Source organism: Salmo salar, chromosome ssa03, assembly GCF_905237065.1.
Source record: "Salmo salar chromosome ssa03, Ssal_v3.1, whole genome shotgun sequence".
Lineage (NCBI taxonomy): Eukaryota > Metazoa > Chordata > Actinopteri > Salmoniformes > Salmonidae > Salmo > Salmo salar.
The window spans coordinates 76,714,027-76,734,469 of record NC_059444.1 but is presented as its reverse complement, the minus strand read 5'-3'; the positions used below and the strand labels follow the sequence as shown (position 1 = coordinate 76,734,469).

Below are 20,443 nucleotides of genomic sequence, written 5' to 3'. Positions count from 1 at the left end.
GAGCCTTCCATCGTCTGAAGGTTCTGTTTACTGACGCTCCAGTGCTGGCGCATCCGGATCCCTCTTTGCCATTCATAGTAGAGGTGGACGCATCCGAGGCTGGGGTCGGAGCAGTGCTGTCGCAGCACTCGGGCGCTCCTCCGAAGCTCCGTCCCTGTGCATTCTTTTCTAAGAAGCTGAGTCCGGCGGAGCGCAACTATGATGTGGGGGACAGGGAGTTGTTGGCCGTGGTCAAGGCTTTGACAGTGTGGAGACATTGGCTTGAGGGGGCACGTCACCCTTTTCTCATCTGGACCGACCACCGTAACCTGGAGTACATCCGAGCAGCGAGGAGACTCAATCCTCGTCAGGCCAGGTGGGCCATGTTCTTTACGAGGTTCCAATTCACCCTTTCCTACATTCCGGGTTCTCGGAACCGGAAGGCCGACGCACTGTCGCGTCTCTACGACACTGAGGAGCGGACCATCGATCCAACTCCCATACTCCCGGCGTCCTGTCTAGTGGCACCGGTGGTATGGGAGGTGGATGCGGACATCGAGCGGGCAGTTCAGGCGGAACCCACTCCCCCTCAATGTCCCGCGGGTCTGAAGTTCGTTCCGCTTGGTGTTCGCGATCGCCTGATCCGATGGGCTCACACTCTACCCTCCTCGGGTCATCCTGGAGTGGAACGGACAGTGCGAGGCCTGAAAGGAAAGTACTGGTGGCCCACCTTGACTGAGGATGTAAGACACTATGTCTCTTCCTGTTCGGTGTACAGGAGTTTCATCGTCTCCGGCCGGACCGGCCGGCGCCTCGCCCTCCGGGTCGTCCCCGAGGCCGGCGTCGGCGCGCTGCGGGAGCCGCGCGTCAGGGGAGGGGTACTGTCACAGTCTCCACCGAGGATGGCGCCCCTCCTCGGTCGGGCGGCGCTCGGCGGTCGTCGCCGGTCTTCTAGCTGCCACAGATCTATGTTTCTGTGTTCTTTGTTTTTTGTCTGATCTAGCCCGCACCTGTCTCTTGTCTGTCATTAGTGGGGAAGTATTTAGTTAGTTTCTTTGGGTTCGTCTTTGTGCGGGATTGTTTGTTCGTCAGCGGGCAGGTCTGTGAACGTTCTGTGCTTTTGCACATTTTTCCCCCAGCGGATTCTCGCTAGAGGAATGATGTATTTGCCGGGCTGCGCCCCGTGCGTATTTTTGTTTTCTCGGGGTTTACTGTGTTCCCGTGTGGTCTCTGGGCGCACCCTATGCCCTTTTGTTACGCCGAGTGGTTTTTCGGTGCAATAAATATACCGTTCTACGGCACTACTGGACTACGTCTCCTGCGTTTGACTCTGCCCTTTCCTCCTGCCTTAAGGAACCGTGACATCTTCCCTTTATTCAGATTACAACCTCTCACTTTCAGTCATTTGAAAAGGAAATAATCTCCCAAATATCGCTATTTATAAAACAAGCCATACAAAGTTGGTTGCAATTTCAATTTAATCCACCAGAAAAGACAGAACAAATAATACAACAAATATTGTTGTTAAACTCAAATAAATTAATTGATAAAAAAAATCGTAATTTTTTGTATAAAAAATTGAAATGGTCTAATCTTCGTAAATGATATCATAAATATGACTGGTAGAGTTATGTCATACATACAGCTACCTAAAATATATGGAAATTTATTTTCAGAAAAAACTTTTACAAAAAAAAATGTAAAATCACAGGGATTATCAAAAATGTGCTAACTGCAGTAGCTTATAGAATCGTATAAGATGTCTCTGTAAGCACTCGTAATGAGCTTTTTGAAAGCAGAAATGGTGATATTCAAGCAGTGTTGCCTCCTGCCATAGGCTATATCTGAAGTTTATAACCCAGCCCCTGGAAGAGATAAAACAACTGGCTTTAGTGGTGACTACCACCTAGTGAACAGCAGATGGAAGCCATTTTAGCTCAGCGGGGGAGAAATGGGATAATGGTGGATTGTAGTTGTGTAATGTGACTTTATTTTAGGCAGATTCTGAGATAAGAGATAGCGTCAGTCATAATGTGTTTGAGTGTTAGCTTCAGCTATCTAGCTAACATCTGTCTGGGGCTTCTGAAAGTAACACCATTACTCTCAGTCTTAACAGTGTGTAACACCACCCTGGCAGGTGATTTTTCACCTCCTTCTCAAGAGTGTTTAGTATGGCAGACTGATTGTCTCCTCTCATCCCACACACATGCACACACACACACTTAAGGATACAAACACACACACTCAAACTGACACACACCTCTTTAATCACCTTGGTGTTAATTACTGTATTAATGAGAGAGGGATCGATAGCAGCGGAGGAGAGGAGATCCGTTCTGCCTTACCTCCATCTTCCCTACACTCCTTCCTCCTCATCGCCTGTTCTCCCTGCCTGCTCTCTTTCACACTCTCTCTCTCTCTCTCTCTCTCTCTCCCCCCTCTCTCTCTCTCTCTCTCTCTCTCTCTCTCTCTCTCTCTCTCTCTCACACACACACTCTTCATTTCTCTCTCTCTGTGGGAATGATGTGGTCTGGTCCAAACCTTATTTAGGAAAAGGAGTCATGTCATTCCAGCCCAACCAGATCTAATAACCACACTTCATTTCTTAATGTAGTAGAGGTATTAATATCAGTGTACCCCAGCCAGAAACAACCCCTAGCCACTTGTAGAGATCAGAAAGGATATGAGAGGTGTATGCAATATGGTCAAACTCCATCCAAGCATATTAGAGTGAAAGGTTTAGCTACTTCCATATTGCATGATGTCAAATCCTTTCATATCTACATGAGGTGCCTAGGCAGTAGTGGTTATGGGCCTAGGGGCTGTTTCTAGACCAAGGCGGTTTTAATAAAGTGTCTCAGAATATGAGTACTGATCTTGGATCAGTTTATCCTTTTAGATCCTAATGAATAAAACAGGGGGACTCATTATGAATACAGTCTTTTCCCAGAGCACTCTCCGTGGTCCTGAAAGCCCACACTGTCCACATTATGTACAGAGATATAGCTACTGTTTGAAGATCATCATCTCATTTGATTGTTTGATTGTTTGCAGCTGCCATCATCTACATAATAACCCTTGGTAGAACAGCTTGTTGAAAAACAGATAAAAATGCTTGTTCATTTTCTGTTCAGTTTCTCCCACTGAACATGTAAAAAGTGCCTCTAATCCTAGCCATAATCATTCATTCAGCCCCTCTGTTTGTCTGCACTCATCATACATAGGAGCTATATATGTGTGTGTGTGTGTGTGTGTGTGTGTGTGTGTGTGTGTGTGTGTGTGTGTGTGTGTGTGTGTGTGTGTGTGTCTGTCTGTCTGTCTGTCTGTCTGTCTGTCTGTCTGTCTGTCTGTCTGTCTGTCTGTCTGTCTGTCTGTCTGTCTGTCTGTCTGTCTGTCTGTCTGTCTGTCTGTCTGTCTGTCTGTCTGTCTGTCTGTCTGTCTGTCTGTCTGTCTGTCTGTCTCGTCTGTCTGTCTGTCTGTCTGTCTGTCTGTCTCGTCTGTCTGTCTGTCTGTCTGTCTGTCTGTCTGTCTGTCTGTCTGTCTGTCTGTCTGTCTGTCTGTCTGTCTGTCTGTCTGTCTGTCTGTCTGTCTGTCTGAGCTCTCATTCCTTTAGCCATCTTCAGCAGCTTCAGAACTGGGATGGAGAGAATAGATGGAGAGAGAGAGAGAGAGAGAGAGGCAGAAAGACAGAAAGAGAGAAAAAGGTTATGATGAGGGCTGGGGAGAGGAGAAGTGGAGGGGGAGATTATAAATGCTGGGCATTTAGGGAATTCCCTCTGGTTCAATTCTGGACTAAACGGGAAACATCCAGCCTCCGAAAGGTCACAGCTAAATTTATACCCAGCACACACGCACTCACAGACGCGGCCATATACACACACACTCTCACAGATATGGTCATACACACACACTCTCACAGACACTGTCATACACACACACACTCGCTCTCTCATGGCCCTCTCACTGGCCCAACCATTAGTCATGAGCTGTAGCTTTGGTAGGATTAATGATGAAGCATTGATCCTCTGCTGCACACTGGGTCTGTACACTGGGTCTGTACACTGGGTCTATACACTGGGTCTGAACACTGGGTCTATACACGGGGTCTATACACTGGGTCTGCACACTGGGTCTGAACACTGGGTCTGTACACTGGGTCTGTACACTGGGTGTGTGCATGCTATCCATAGATTCCAGAGGGGTATGAGTAGGAAATGTGTTGTACTGTCTGTGTGTGTGTGTGTGTGTGTGTGTGTGTGTGTGTGTGTGTGTGTGTGTGTGTGTGTGTGTGTGTGTGTGTGTGTGTGTGTGTGTGTGTGTGTGTGTGTGTGTGTGTTCCAGAGTGCGACTAAACACTCACATGCACCTCTCTCCCTCCTTCTCCCTCCTTCTCCCTCCTCCCTCCCCCTCCTTCCCCCCTTCTTTCTCCCTCCCTCCTTCCCTCCCTCCCTCCCTCCCTCCCTCCCTCGTTACCTCGTGCGATCCTCAACACCCTCATGATGCGTATGATGGTAGGGTTGATAGGGAGAGAAGCGCTGTAGTCAATCTCCTCCAGAGTGATGCCCATCACTGACAGCAACACGATGGCCAGATCCAACTGGTTCCACCTACACACAGAGTCAGAGAGCAAAGGGTTGTCACACTGGAGGACATGTTCCATCAGGGTCATTCATGTACTGTACAGGCATGTGTGTGTGTGGTGTGTGTGTACTGTATGTGTGCCCAGTAACCCAGTCTGTTTCCACCTGCCTGCATCTCCACTATGACCCAGTTTAAGACACACTGAGAAAACTCAGATCCCTAAATCTGAGTGTGCAGAGAGACTGTCCTGCCAGATGTCACTGATGTCATAGAAAAGAGACAAGGTGCTGCCCAATCACACATCTCTCTCTATCCCCTGTACTCTCTCTTCCTTTTTCTTTCTCTCTCTATCTCTCTCTCTCTCTCTCTCTCTCTCTCTCTCCATCCTTTACCTCTTTCTCTTCTTTCTCATTTATTTTATCTCCTCTCTTCTAACCCCTCCCCCCCTTTTCTATTCTACCCCCCCTCCCCTCCCCCCCTCTCTCTTTCTCTGCTTCCATCATAGAAAATGGGTCAGTACCATTAAAGCACCAGGTAAATGTTTGTGTTTTGTTCGCATCAACATCTTCAACGTGTATGTGTTGTCAACAGCAGCATCAGTTCAGCACCAGACATTCAGTACTGAGTCAATTAAATGAATAGATATCCAACATCAGCCATAATCTATCTGCTTCATCACTAACCCATTATGTTGAATGGGAAAACAATTAGAGAAAGAGAATGAGTAGGAATGGCTCTAGTGATGCTCCATGTATCTGTGAGTGGGTTGATCAGGGTCCTGTTAACAGTAATGTGGGTGTAATTGAATTAATAACAGTAATAATAGAATGGGAGAAATCACTGCTCCACCGTATTGCTCACAGTGTGGGTGAGATATTGGACTGTAGAAACTAGAGAAAACACACACAGACACACAGGATTTCTGCCAGGAAACTGGCAGGTCGCCTTAAATGATCCCATAGCCTGCTACAGTCTTGCCAAAGATGACATCTGAGAGACTGGGTTGCTTTTCTGTGTTTGTGTTTGTGTGTGTTTGTGTGTGTGTGTGTGTGTGTGTGTGTGAACCCACAGGCAGGCAGACTGGTGGGCACAACTACTACTGGATGTGAACTCTTCTTCTCAGCAGTTTGTGTGTGCATGCATGCCTGTGTGTGTGTGTGTGTGTGTGTGTGTGTGTGTACACAGGAGGAGAGAGGGAAGAAGAAAGAGGGGACAAAGAGAGAGGGGAAGAAAATAAGTGAGAGATGCACACGCGCACACACACACACACACACACACACACCCGCTTGTCACAGTCTCTCCCTTCCTCTTACTGGAGTGGCAAAGAGAGGATTAGTGATCAGCACCACGGACAGCATTCAGGAATGTGACGGTATGTGATAAGACCAAAACAGCCCTTTGCTACACGTTGACTTGTCTGTCGTACTGACAAAGCCACGAATCACATAGTGTAGTTACAGTACATAAAACAGTCACAATATAGATAGTATTAGTGTTGGGAAAAACATTTCTGAATTAGGCCTATAATAATATCCATTCCAAACCAGCCAGTCGGTATAATGTGTGGTCAGATGTGTTGATAACTCAAAGAAAAGCAAAAAGGTTGAGTAAATATTTTGTCCAAAATATTGGGTCACTGAAACTAAAACGGTTCATTTCCTGAATGAGGTAGCAAACAATGACCTAGCTGTGATTTACAACCTAATAGCAATATTTATTTGACTACCTTGATATTTAGACTGATATGATTATCTGTTCGTTTCATTTCTAGAAAGTAGTTCAATCATCCATTTTAAGAAATAGCTGATGGCACCTAACTATGAGAAAAACTATTTTTGGTGTATTTTTTTTTATATTATTGGTTGCTTGGCTCCTCCAAGTGGTTGTATCGACAATAGTTGATGAGTGACCAATAAATCCATAATTTCAAATTCGGTGTTGAATGATTGCTCACCTGAGAAACCTCGCCATCTTCTTACTACTTCGCTATTTAATGTCGATGTGGACCTCCAGTTCCCACATTGTCCTGCATGAATTCAATTTTATGAGGCTCACGCTTTCCACAAAAGTAGCAAGTATGACCTGGGAGGTAGACCTAACAGTACATTACCACATGACATGATGGGGGCGATGAGACAACGGAGCCCCATTTATTTTCATTTGACATAAGCGAAGTGGGCGGGGAACCATTGGGCTATGCCAGCATGGGCTAGGGAATGTGAACATGGCTGGAACAAAGTTGGGGAAAGTTGAACTTTATGTAAATACTCTGCGACATCGCTGTGCTATTGACCAATCGAAGATCACTATAGTTTCCAGCCCCTACTGGATTGTTGATACCTAGCACAACTTAGCCTGCTAGCACCAACATGAGGGTGACGCTGGGCACGCGCAAGATGGCGGCCAGTGCAGATGCGCTTTTTTGATTGCTGAAGATATTGTTGGATTTCCTGACCCCAAAATGACCATTTGGTCATTTCTAAGGTCATAAAACCCCATTGTTTGTTTACCAAAGTAATTGATTACCTTCTGCAAGTTATTCACCTCTTAAACTATTAAGTTAGCGACAACACTAGCTAGCTCAAAAACTAGCTTGTCTACATGGAAACGTCCACGACCAGAACTAAAAGAAATTGAGAAATCATCAGATTAACAGCAAAAGATGGTATGGTTTTGGGTACTCCTCTTCAGAATGTATCTGTGGGGGGAAATACTGCTGTGGGTGATGAAAATTTGGTGAGCACGGGCAACAATGCTGACAATTTTCACCCATCCAGTCCCCAGCTCAGACCATTACCTTACGACCCCGACACTCCAGTCCAACCCCAGGGGAAAAATATGAGAGGACAAGAGGGTGTGTCACTTCTTGAGATGCAAAACAATATTGTGATGCTTTTGACAGCAAAGATAGATGAAAGGGAAAATGGCTTGGAGGACATGGTTAGGGTGAATACGATGAAAATTGAGGCCATAAAAAAATCTGTTGACTTTATCTCTGAAGTGAAAACCCTCAAAAGTGACTTGAAGAAAATTGAAGTTATCTGACAGGAAAATGAAAAGAATGTGGCTGAACTCGAGCAAAAGGTGAATGAGGCGGAGAGATACCAGGCCTGGGGGAACCTGAGGCTCCATGGAATTCCAGAACAGGCGGGTGAGGACATCAAATGCAGAGTTGTTGACATCTGTGAAGCTGTCATTCCCAAATCAAAAGCCAAACTTCAGGAAAATGTGGACATCGTTCATCATTTGGGAAGACTCAAGGATCAAGACAAGAGACCGAGGACAACCATCATCAGGTTCACCAACAGATCTACACGGGATCTTCTCTGGAGACGAGCAAAGAACTGTGAGTTCCTCATCAAGCAAAAAATGGAGGTTCACAGAGGATCTGACGTCAGTGGTGAAAGTGACATGGGAGGAACTGTGGCCGATGGCGGCTGCAGCTCGAAAGGCAGGGAAAACGTCATTTTTTGTCAGTGCAAGAGTGATCCAGAGTCTAACTCGGACAGAACTGGTTGGCCTAAACACTGCCTAATTGCAGGTGAAAAACAGCCTTTTATTGTATAGAAATTACACAAACACTTGAATGAGAAAAGGCTGACCTGAGAACTGGTAAACCAAACACTAACTATGGGTGAATAACTGCTTATTGTAAGGTCTACACAATGTCTCCCTCTTGTGGGAGTAAGAATAACTTGGTAACTTTATGACCAGTATTTCTTCGTTTTTTGTTGGAGAGGTTAATCATGGGACGGAAATCCTTTTGAGTTACATATCCTTTGGAAGAGCTTACATTAGCATAACAAGGATGTTGGTTGAAGTTCATGTCTTTATCTCTTTGTTCAATTAATGTCAGGGGTATTTATAATTTACACAAACGTAAGGCTATTTTCATATATTGCAAATAGTTTAATTCTAACTTGCAACCTCATGTACAAACATATTTTTTCCCATCATAGGTATACAATCTGGAATAATAAAGACATAAAATACAACAAACCAGAACTGGTTTGAGAACAGCATTATTTGGGTTAAAAAAATGATTGATGATGGACAACAATATGATTATCCAGAATTTATGACAACACACAATGTTACATTCACTCCTGAGGAGTTTCAAATAGTTGTTAGAGCTGTCCCTAAAGGTGCTATTCTTCTTTTAGGAGAAAATAACATTACTCCAAGTGCAACTGCTGAGGATTTTGTAGCCTCAATACAGCTAGAAGGAATTTACATTTTAAACTATGAATGTAATGACATGTATGAAAACTATGTGAAGATGTTAGTATTCCCTCTGCTATGCAGCCCTAAGACAAGTGAACTGGAACATAGTCTCGTTGTTGTCTGGCAAATATTGTATCATACAAACTCATTCATAGAATCTACCTGGCAGCAGGTTGCTTAGAGGTTAGAGCGTTGGGCCAGTGACCGAAAGGTTGCTAGATCAAATCCCTGAGCTGACAAGGTACAAAAAAAATGTTGTTCTGCTGCTGAAAAGGCAGTTAACCCACTGTTCCCTGGTAGGCTGTCATTGTAATTAAAACTTTGTTCAAAACTGACTTGCCTGGTTAAATAAAATAAAAACTTTATTATACACAGATTCAAATTAGCTACTGATAACAAATGTGTATTTTGTGGTTGTGACCCAGAGACTCTTGACCATTTATTTTGGCACAGTTCTTATGTCAGAAGATTTTGGAGTGAGTAAGATTTTATTTGAAAAGAAACAACTATTAATGTTAATCTGAGAGACTCTGATATTATGTTTTATTTTGATCCAGATGATATGGACCCTGATTTAACTTTCATTGTTCATTTGTTTATCTTTCATGCAAGATTCTTTATCCATAAAATGAAGTGGGTGGAGAACAAACCCCTCTTCATATTGAATTGAAATATTATTTTGAAATGATCAGTAAGTGTAACAACAAAAAAGCAATACGTACCAACAACAACAAAAAATCCATGCATGTGATGAAGTAGCATCACAGGCAGCCCAGATCTTGATTCCACATTTTGCGTTTAGACGGTATGTACTACCTGAAGAGGCAGCAGCCCCTAAATAGCATAAGCTGCTCATTAACAGTAGTGTTGGGCCCAGGGTGGTAAAACAGGGGAAGGCGGTCCACCTAATTGTTCCACACTGACCTGATTGCAGCTAGCTTGTCTCTCTGCCGCCGAGCTGGTCTGGTGTCTCGGTTTTTGAAGCGAGTAATCCTGGAAATAATGTGGAAGTTTTCCAGAGACATTGTTGCACGGAAAACTTCTCTGCCAATTTCTGCATCCCACAGGGATTCTGTGGATTCCCCATTGGATCTGAAAACACCAGCAAGGATAAAAATCCCAAAGTATGCATGTAAATGAGTTTGGTCCATCTCCTTCCATCTCTCTCCAAAAACATGCCTTCCCTCCAAATTAGTGCAGTCCAGAATGATTTCTGGATGGTGTCTGGGATGAACAGACTTTATGTCCTGAACATGAGTAACCGCCACCCGCCCTGGTTGCATCCTTATCACATTGGCAGCCATGCGGGGTGGCTCATTCCTTGGGCAAGAAGACCATTCAATTTCATAATTTTTTTACATCCATATTTCTCCTCCTGCAGGCTGCTGATGAGCTGGTTGCTGATGGGCTGATCCTGGGGCTGACTGCTGATGGGCTGGTCCTGGGGCTGGCTGAGGGTCAATCTCATCCTCTTCCAACTCACTGTCAGACTCTGAATTGACCGAGACATGATCCTCATATTCGGAAAATTCTTCATCTTCCAAAGTAGAAGACGCTCCTTCCACACTAGCTCCTCTCTCTGCAAAAAGTATTTCTAAGGCCCTCTAAGCAGAGATATTTTTTGCCATACTGATTGACTGTGGTAAGGAGACACATGCACAGCTGTTTATTTGTTGTGTCCTTCCCCCAATTTGCACCTGGCTGGGGTAGAGTGTGGGAAAATACAGATTTGTTTTTACAATGTATCGAAATAATTTATTGTAGTAACATTGTGCAAGCTCCCGCAAGACATTGTGTAGTTTCACACACTACGAAGGGTAAAGAGTGTGAGAAAAGCTGTAGACTGGTAGACAGGCAGGAAGACAGATAGGTTCTTGGTGCTATGTTGAAACAGCAGGCCCAGGGAGGAGGAAGACAGAGTTGTCACCTACTCACACGCTTTTCCAAACTTTTATTACCCTGGGGTCCAGTGGACCCAAACACCACATTTAATAATAATGTGTAGGAGGGTGCACAGTGTGTACTCAATGAAAATGTGTTATTTTACATGTTCTTCACAGAAAATTAGTCAAGGCCAATGAGTCTCAGGTTGAAAAAATAATTAATTGTGTAATTTTTTTTGGTAAACATTGAAAATGGGTTCCACAGAACCGAACACCAAACAAGGGTTAAACAAAAATAAAGGTAGCTATCCGATTCATCATTTTGTGGAAATGCACTGTAAGACAAAAAAACGGTGTTCCTGATGCCCCATTGTAGTTCCTATGTGTGGAAAAGTGTGTATAGTCCTGTATGCTGGCTATATCTTGTGCCTAAAACCAAAGTTAGTCTTTAGGAAAAACCTATGTGCTGGTGCGGTCAAATGGGTTAAAACCATAAGGCCAATAGGCCATGGGGTATAGTGCTCTTTGGAAAAGGGTAGTCTACAGACTGGCAGAAAAACTAAGGGGATAATGGCCACCACTTAGTAAACAAAAAAGCAACATTGATCTTTGGGTTTATTTTTCTCATCTACGCACTCTAAGAACGGAAGGATGAATGACTTGATACAAAAGCCTTTATTTAGTAGAACTCTTGCAAAACTGCAGGGCAAATAAACAGCTTGGTATGGGCAGTGTTTTCACTCTGTAAGTGTTTTCAAACTTTATTGACACGAACTGTGATTGGTTCATGAGCCAATTCACTCACCACTGCTAGACCAATGAAATACAAGGGAACTAATTCGATTAATGTACATTTTTCTATTGAACAGTGCAATTTGCAGTGGATTTCTTTCACATATCTCACTGTATTTACATACATGCATTAAATGTGACATGACTCAACACCTCTTACGCTAGGCATATGCTCATCGTCATAGGCTGAAGAGGTCGATAATTCATCTACCATGTGGTTTAATTAACTAGCATAGAAAGGTAATGCTGCGTTACTAAGACATGGTTATTCTATAAGTATCATAATCACATACAGCTGGGTGTTTAACCAGTAAATGTGTAGTGAGGACCAGGATGGGTTTGATAATTAGTTACAAATGACTATATACAGTTGAAGTGGGAAGTTTACATACACTTAGGTTGGAGTCATTAAAACTCGTTTTTAACCACTCCACAAATTTCATGTTAACAAACTATAGTTTTGGCAAGTCGGTTAGGACATCTACTTTGTGCATGACACAAGTAATTTTTCCAACAATTGTTTACAGACAGATTATTTCACTTATAATTCACTGTATCACAATTCCGTGGGTCAGAAATTTACATTTCCATAAGTTGACTGTGCCTTTAAACAGCTTGGAAAATTCCAGAAAAGTATGTCTTGGCTTTAGAAGCTTCTGATAGGCTAATTGACATCATTTGAGTCAATTGGAGGTGTACCTGTGGATGTATTCCAAGGCCTACCTTCAAACTCAGTGCCTCTGCTTGACATCATGGAAAAATCTAAAGAAATCAGTCAAGACCTCAGAAAAAAATGTAACCTCCACAAGTCTGGTTCATCCTTGGGAGCAATTTCCAAACGCCTCAAGGTACCACGTTCATCTGTACAAACAATAGTACGCAAGTATAAACACAGTGGGACCACGCAGCCGTCATACCACTCAGGAAGGAGACTCATTCTGTCTCCTAGAGATGAACGTGCTTTGGTGCGAAAAGTGCAAATCATTTCCAGAACAACAGCAAAGGACCTTTTAAAAAAAATTATTTCACCTTTATTTAACCAGGTAGGCTAATTGAGAACAAGTTCTCATTTACAACTGCGACCTGGCGAAGATAAAACAAAGCAGTGCGACACAAACAACACAGAGTTACACATGGAATAAACAAACATACAGTCAATAATACAATAGAGAAAGTCTATATACAGTGTGTGCAAATGAGGAAGGATAAGGGGGGTGAGGCAATAAATAGGCCATAGTGGCGAAATAATTACAGTATGGCAAATTAAATGTGCTGAAGATGAGTGTGCAAGTAGCGGTACTGGGGTGCAAAGGAGCAAAATAAATAAAATAAATAACAACATGGTGATGAGGTAGTTGGATGGGCTATTTACAGATTGGCTATGTACAGGTGCAGTGATCTGTGAGCTGCTCTGACAGCTGGTGCTTAAAGTTAATGAGGGAGATATGAGTCTCCAGCTTCAGTTATTTTTGCAGTTCGTTCCAGTCATTGGCAGCAGAGAACTGGAAGTCAAGGTTGCCGAAGAGGAATTGGCTTTGGGGGTGACCAGAGAGATATACCCGGTGGAGCACGTGCTACGGGTGGGTGCTGCTATGGTGACCAGTGAGCTGAGATAAGGTAGGGCTTTACCTAGCAACGACTTATAGATGACCTGGAGCCAGTGGGTATGGCGACGGATATGAATCGAGGGCCAGCTAACGAGAGCATACAGGCCGCAGTGGTGGGTAGTATATGGGGCTTTGGTGACAAAATGGATGGCACTGTCATAGACTGAAAACAATTTGCTGAGTAGAGTGTTGGAGGCTATTTTGTAAATGACATCGCCGAAGTCAAGGATCGGTAGGATAGTCAGTTTTACTAGGGTATGTTTGGCAGCATGAGTGAAGGATGCTTTGTTGCGAAATAGGAAGCCGATTCTAGAATTAATTTTGGATTGGTGATGCTTAATGTGAGTCTGGAAGGAGAGTTTACAGTCTAACCAGACACCTAGGTATTTGTAGTTGTCCACATATTCTAAGTCAGAACCGTCCAGAGTAGTGATGTTGAACAGGTGTGTAAGTGTGGGCAGCGATCGGTTGAAGAGCATGCATTTAGTTTTGCTTGCATTTAAGAGCAGTTGGAGGCCACGGACGGAGAGTTGTATGGCATTGAAGCTCGTCTGGAGGTTAGTTAACAGTGTCCAAAGAAGGGCTAGAAGTATACAGAATGGTGTCGTCTGCGTAGAAGTGGATCAGAGAATCACCGGCAGCAAGAGCGACATCATTGATGTATACAGAGAAAAGAGTCGGCCCGAGGATTGAACCCTGTGGCACCCCCAAAGAGACTGCCAGAGGTCCGGACAACAGGCCCTCCAATTTGACAAACTGAACTCTGATAGAAAAGTAGTTGGTGAACCAGGCGAGGCAGTCATTTGAGAAACAAGGCTGTTGAGTTTGCCGATATGAATGTGGTGATTGACAGAGTCGAAAGCCTTGGCCAGGTCAATGAATACAGCTGCACAGTATTGTCTCTTATCGATAGTGGTTATGATGTTGTTTAGGACCTTGAGCGTGGCTGAGGTGCACCCGTGACCAGCTCCGAAACCAGATTGCATAGCGGAGAAGGTACCGTGGGATTCGAAATGATCTGTGATCTGTTTGTTAACTTGGCTTTCGAAGACCTTAGAAAGGCAGGGTAGGATATATATAGGTCTGTAGCAGTTTGGGTCTAGTGTGTCTCCCCCTTTGAAGAGGGGGATGACCACGGTAGCTTTCCAATCTTTGGGGATCTCAGACGATACGAAAGAGAGGTTGAACAAGCTAGTAATAGGAGTTGCAACAATTTTGGCGGAAAATTTTAGGAAGAGAGGGTCCAGATTGTCTAGCCCTGCTGATTTGTAGGGGTCCAGATTTTGCAGCTCTTTCAGAACATCAGCTATCTGGATTTGGATGAAGGAGAAATGGGGAGTCTTGGGCAAGTAGCAGTGAGGGGTTCAGGGCTGTTGACTGGGGTAGAGGTAGCCAGGTGGAAAGCATGGCCAGCTGTAGAAAAATGCCTATTGAAATTCTCAATTATTGCAGATTTATCAGTGGTGACAGTGTTTCCTAGCCTCAGTGCAGTAGGCAGCTAGGAGGAGGTGCTCTTATTCTCCATGGACTTTACAGTGTCCTTGTGAAGATGCTGGAGTCAACAGGTACAAAAGTATCTATATCCACAGTAAAACAAGTCCTATGTCGATATAACCTGAAAGGCCGCTCAGCAAGAAAGAAGCCACTGCTCCAAAACCACCGTAAAAAAGCCAGACTACGGTTTGCAACTGCACATGGGGACAAAGATCGTACTTTTTGGAGAAATGTCCTCTGGTCTGATGAAACAAAAATAGCACCGTTTGGCCATAATGACCATCATTATGTTTGGAGGAAAAAGGGGGAGGCTTGCAAGCCGAAGAACACTATCCCAACCGTGAAGCATGGGGGTGCATCATGTTATGGGGGTGCTTGCTGCAGGAGGGAGTGGTGCACTTTACAAAATAGATGGCATCATGAGGCGGGAAAATTATGTGGATATATTGAAGCAACATCAAGACATCAGTCAGGAAGTTAAAGCTTGGTCACAAATAGGTCTTTCAAATGGACAATGACCCCAAGCAAACTTCCAAAGTTGTGGCAAAATGGCTTAAGGACAACAAAGTCAATGTATTGGAGAGGCAATCACAAAGCCCTGACCTCAATCCCATAGAAAATTTGTGGGCAGAACTGAAAAAGCATGTGCGAGCAAGGCCTACAAACTTGACTCAGTTACACCAGCTCTGTCAGGAGGAATGGGCCAAAATTCACCCAACTTATTGTGGGAAGCTTGTGGAAGGCTACCCGAAACATTTGACCCAAGTTAAACAATTTAAAGGCAATGCTACCAAATACTAACTAAGTGTATGTAAACTTCTGACCCACTGGGAATGTGATGAAAGAAAAAAAGCTGAAATAAAGCTCTTTACTATTATTCTGACATTTCACATTCTTAAAATAAAGTGGTGATCCTAACTGACCTAAGACAGGGAATTTTTACAAGGATTACATTTCTGGAATTGTGAAAAACTGAATTTAAATGTATTTGGCTAAGGTGTATGTAAACTTCCGACTTCAACTGTAACTGCACAGGAGTTGCATCGCTGATTTAATTCATTAATAATTAGGCTGCATGAATGAATCTGTAGCCTAACATCTTGTAATGCATGTAATAAAGTCACTGAAGAATGCTAGCCTATCCAAAGTGCTTTATACAGAAACAATCTCTAACATTGATAGCTACACAGACATTTACGAAAAGAAAACCTGCTGATTAAAAATCACACATTTTCACAAAGGAAGATACAATCTGAAATGGTTAAAAAAAAGAATTTTAATGAACAAATACTTTGCACTTTTCTTAAACCACTTCTGGAATGATCTGGAATGATTGTTCCACATTAATGAAAGACACATTTATCTTCAATAAAACAATTGATATTAATTTAACTACCAGGGAACTTTTCACATTTCAACACTTCCAAGCTTGTAATGGGCTGCCATTGTAAAATACATATTTTACTTGTAGGTTTCACTTGTTAGTGGCTCCATGCATTGGTTAGGAATGGCAGCATTAAAACTAACTTAAGTCAGACTATGGTGAGTGTGTAAAAAAGAATAAGGCTTGTGTGTGTGTGTGTGTGTGGACCTCTGGAAAGCCAATGAGCAGCCAGACAAGAAAGCTAAAGATCCAATTGAGTGCCTTATGGAGGATTCTTCTCCACTCTGACTGGTCTACTTGATCTCGACGCCCTTGATCCTGACGTCGCCCTCGAAGTGCATGTATTTATACTTCTCGTCTCCTTGGCGATTGGGGAAGTGGATCTCAGAGCCGTCGGGAAGCGAAACTAGGAACTGCTCCTTGGTGAAGGTGATATTTATCTGAGACAGAGAAGTAATATCACATTTTTATCCAAAGAAGTGCTTAGGTATTTGGGATGCAGTGATTGCAAGTTATTACCACCAGAGGTCCCAGGTAGAACTCCCTTACACACATGGGAAAAGAGGAGGACATTCACATCAGCATGAGTTAAATTGGAAACATACACATATCCACCTGTGCTCACACACACACACACAGAATGTAATTTCTCACCTTAAACTCCTCTCCCTGGTTGAAGGGGAATCCTCCCTCTCTGTGCTCCTCACACCACTTGCCTCCATGGTAGGAGTTACACACCACGGCCCGGGTGTCTCCGTGGGCGTCGAAGCGAGGGTTCATGTGCAAGGCGAGGTCATCCTCGCTGTTGCCCACATTGATGACAAAACTACAGTAAGGGAAGAGGAGCAAACAGACACAGAGAAGGGATAAGGAACATCCTTTAACCTACAGGGAAATTGATAATTACACAGAAACAGTTTATAGCTATAATCTACTTTTCCGTTGTAGTTTGATAATGTATGTTGTGAATATGAACGGATCATTCTCGTGATACAGTGACTAGTTTATGATGTCTTTAGGCTGCTGACTGAGAAGTGGAGTGACAATGAATTGTGTCTGAAGGGGGTTAGCTACTCACTGTGTTGCTTCAGAGTTAGGGATCCCTGTGATGGTCAGGGTCTGGCCCAGCTTGAAGGACATGTTCTTTACCACAACACCCTGTAGAGAGAGAAGGGAGAGACAGAGAGAAAGAGAAGGGATAGAGAGAGAGGGATAGAAAGAGAAGGGATAGAAAAATGGCGAGAGGGAGAGAAAGAGAAGGGGGAGAGAGAGAAGGGAGAGAGAGAGAGAAATGCATCAACTGAAAAACATCAAATGTGCAATTAGCTGATAGTTAAGACGTAATTGGCCATAAGTTATGGCCTATAACTTCTGAAACAAAGATGGTTCTATAAAACCATTGTTATAGTAAGTACCCACAATGCAAAGACGTCAATTCAATGTATATTCTACATTAAAATGATGTGGAACAACATTGATTCAACCAGTGTGTGTTCAGTGGGTATAATGTAGATGTGGAGTCTTTACGTGGCTCTGGTGTAGAGGGCTATAGAGTATGGCTACACTTTGCTAAACCCTTTCCATCAGTCTAACAAATACAACATCTGTCTCCAATTAAAGGTCTTCCATCTATGGAACGGCCCAAAGATTTTTATAAATCACAGTCCTGGACAGCGTTCACATTTTCCCTGCAGTGATTTGGAAGGGGAGGCTAAATCTGTCCATAAATGATGGTGGAAGGAAGGCTGGGTTACACTCAGTAAGGCTGAAGTGAAGTCACATTTTCCGCAGGGCCCAGATTATGGTGGGCAGCCAACATGGGACCAATGGAGGTTGGGCACGGCACAGGATCAAAGTAATGATTGATCTTTACATGTGGCAGGGGAAATGGTGTTTAGATGATGTTTGTCTGCACATATACAGTTCTCTTAATGAGCTGCATATAGACCTCTTATTGTTGCCCTTCTTTCCACATGACATCTATTGGCTGTGGTGTGTAGTAAATGTTACCCATTTCTGTCACTTGGCAACACCCTGTTCCTTCTCTGACAGAAGACATAGTTAGCCAGTTGAGCTAAAGACCAGGTCGATAATATACTGTATAACCCTGGGCAACAGCAGATAATCAAACAGAAACCTCACCAAAGGGAAACCACATCAACACTTGTACTTCGGTTTTATTTCTGACAGAAACACAGTGGGCAGTGGACAAGAAAAAAACTGTCACACATTACCCCTGAACATGTGTTTTAACTTTCTTACTTGAATGCACTTCTTGTAAGTCACTGGGGGAATAGGAGTGTGAACGTAATGCTTACAGTGTAACTTTCAACGTACAGTAAGTGCCTAATCATTGCTTACAAGACATATACAGTAGGACACAGTACTTGGCCTTTAACAGTGCAGAGCCAGACACAAACCCTTTGACACCCAATCCAGAAATAGAACAGGATAATATAACATTAGAGCTCTATTAGTGTTGCACAGACAGGAAGACTACATTCTGGCAAGAGAGAGAGAATGTAGAGGAGAGAGAAATAAAGAGAGGAGCAGAAAGGGAAAGGGAGGGGTAGAGGGTGGAAGAGAGGACCGACAGATAGAAAGAAGAGTTACAAAAATGAGAAATAGGAAAAGTGGTAATAAGTTCAAAGAGAGAGAGAGAGAGAGAGAGAGGAAAGAGAGAGGGGGGGGGGCGATAGTGAAATGTTGCATTCTTTCCGTGTTAGTCCTCCCTCCTTAATGTAAACTGTGTGTAGTTAGTGTAAACTGTGTAAAATCTATGGCGCTAGCTGGACTTGGCTAAATGCAGCCCAGTGCTACTTCAGACTGCAGTTCTCATCCCAGTGTGACATACCTCCCCACACTGTTTGAGAGACACAGGACAGCTGGGCTGCAGCTGCAGGCAATGCAGAAATAGGATGGGTAGAATGGATATACATAGTTCGTAAATCCACATGATAACTCCTGGCTGTATACGTTACTTACTATAAAGCTTACCTGACTGACATTTACAGTCTAGTCATTAAATAGCAGATGCTCTTATCCTGAGCAACTGCACACATTTTCACACTGGTCCCCTGTGGGAATCGAACCAACAACCTTGGAGTTGCAAGCACAATGCTCTACCAACTGAGCTCAGGACATGACAGCCAATCTAACCCTTGTTAACCTGACGTTTACTGTAGGTATATCCTATAGCTCCGCTTGGGGAAGATCATACTGGCTCACTGGATATAACATCACTCTGCTACTCTATCTATTCTGACCTCTGTTTACGGTAACTTTAATTCATTTAGATCTGAATAGAATTAACCCTGTTGCTCTCCATACACATCTATGATTACCATGGTAACCACAAAACAGCCACGGTGAAACAAAGCCTTTATTATCACACACACAGCCAGTTAACTCAGAGAGTGTATTACAAGACCAAGGAGAGTCATTGTTAGTCACGTCCAAGACAAAATGTTGCACCTTCAGCTCCTGTTAAAAGTGAGGTGAGTGGAGTAAGTAATATTATTGGCTAAATGTGGATTGTAATGTCCAGGAACAGTAGGGGTGGCCCAGGTTGAACCCACAGTTATGCTGTTCATGATCATACTCTGATCAGAGGCTGTCTGTCCCACACTGCCTACTGTACCCACATAACTCCCACTCAGCCAACTACTGTACCCACACAACTAAATACATGTGGGTTCAAATTACACACCCTAAAAACAGTGGTTTGGACCAAAGTCGATCTTATCAACACTCCTGGGGGTGCAGACATTGATAGCCTATACTTATGCTTATGGTTTCCTGATTTGTTAATGGTGGACCAAGCACCCCAATAGTTCAACCCATTCAAACCCTACTAGTACATACTGATTAGATCATCGTTTCACTGCTGTCGGTCTTCTACATGCCTGCCCCACCCTGCCCTATGTCCACAACCTCTGTCATCAGTAGTAGTTGCAATAAGTTCAAATCATTCATTGTGAGAATAAAATTAACTTTTGTTAATGATAGAACTACATATTATATTGCAATGAGAAACCCTTCTCATCTGTAGTCACTGCAGAAAAATAAAAAGTGCTATGTCATAAAACCTAGCCTAAACAAGACAGTCAAGCCATCTAGCATGCCAAAAGTCTGATTCGTCTTCTTAGACGCATTGACAACAAGGTTGACAATAAAAGGGCATTGTTAGAGAGGATATTGCTCTATTATATTGGGCTACAGCACATAGGCTATTCAAATCGGGGCATTATTTTCCGAACAGCTGTTTAATAGCACCAACATGAACCGTTATGAATTTGCACTGCATGTAGGCTACTTTTCAGATAACAATCAAATGAACTAACATATTAGACATTGTAAGCCAGTAAAATACAAAAAGTTGTACTTACACTCATCTTGACTGCACAAACCGCAAATGTTCACAGCTGGAAGAATGCTTAGCTGGCATCGGAGTGCAGTAGAACCAAGCAGGCAGGCTTATATGGTCAAGTGCACTAGCC

The 20,443-nt window shown here is 43.4% G+C and overlaps 2 protein-coding genes across 3 annotated transcripts in view; both read right to left on the bottom strand.

Annotated features, from left to right (window-relative positions):
- LOC123741851 (voltage-dependent T-type calcium channel subunit alpha-1I-like) overlaps positions 1 to 6,531 on the bottom strand; it is an 18,139-nt gene extending 11,608 nt beyond the window's left edge. The window contains exons 1-4 of the mRNA XM_045716071.1: positions 6,515 to 6,531; positions 4,453 to 4,586; positions 3,579 to 3,613; positions 1,843 to 1,878 (exon numbers count right to left, since the gene is read on the bottom strand). Coding sequence (XP_045572027.1) covers positions 1,843 to 1,878; positions 3,579 to 3,613; positions 4,453 to 4,586; positions 6,515 to 6,531 — 222 coding nt within the window. The remainder of the gene's footprint in view (positions 1 to 1,842; positions 1,879 to 3,578; positions 3,614 to 4,452; positions 4,587 to 6,514) is intronic.
- On the bottom strand, positions 3,248 to 20,443 carry LOC106601689 (beta-galactoside-binding lectin). 2 transcript variants are annotated; one of them, XR_006769242.1, is made up of 5 exons: positions 20,333 to 20,443; positions 17,023 to 17,102; positions 16,599 to 16,770; positions 16,128 to 16,384; positions 3,248 to 3,286 (listed from the first exon to the last, which is right to left on the bottom strand). XR_006769242.1 is itself a non-coding variant. In XM_014194039.1 (4 exons), the coding sequence occupies exons 1-4, from the start codon at positions 20,336 to 20,338 to the stop codon at positions 16,238 to 16,240; spliced, it is 405 nt and encodes a 134-aa protein (XP_014049514.1). In that variant the 5' UTR covers positions 20,339 to 20,443; the 3' UTR covers positions 15,817 to 16,237. The 2 variants fall into 2 exon arrangements, 1 of the variants encoding a protein (XP_014049514.1); XM_014194039.1 differs by lacking the exon at positions 3,248 to 3,286 and having other exon boundaries at positions 15,817 to 16,384.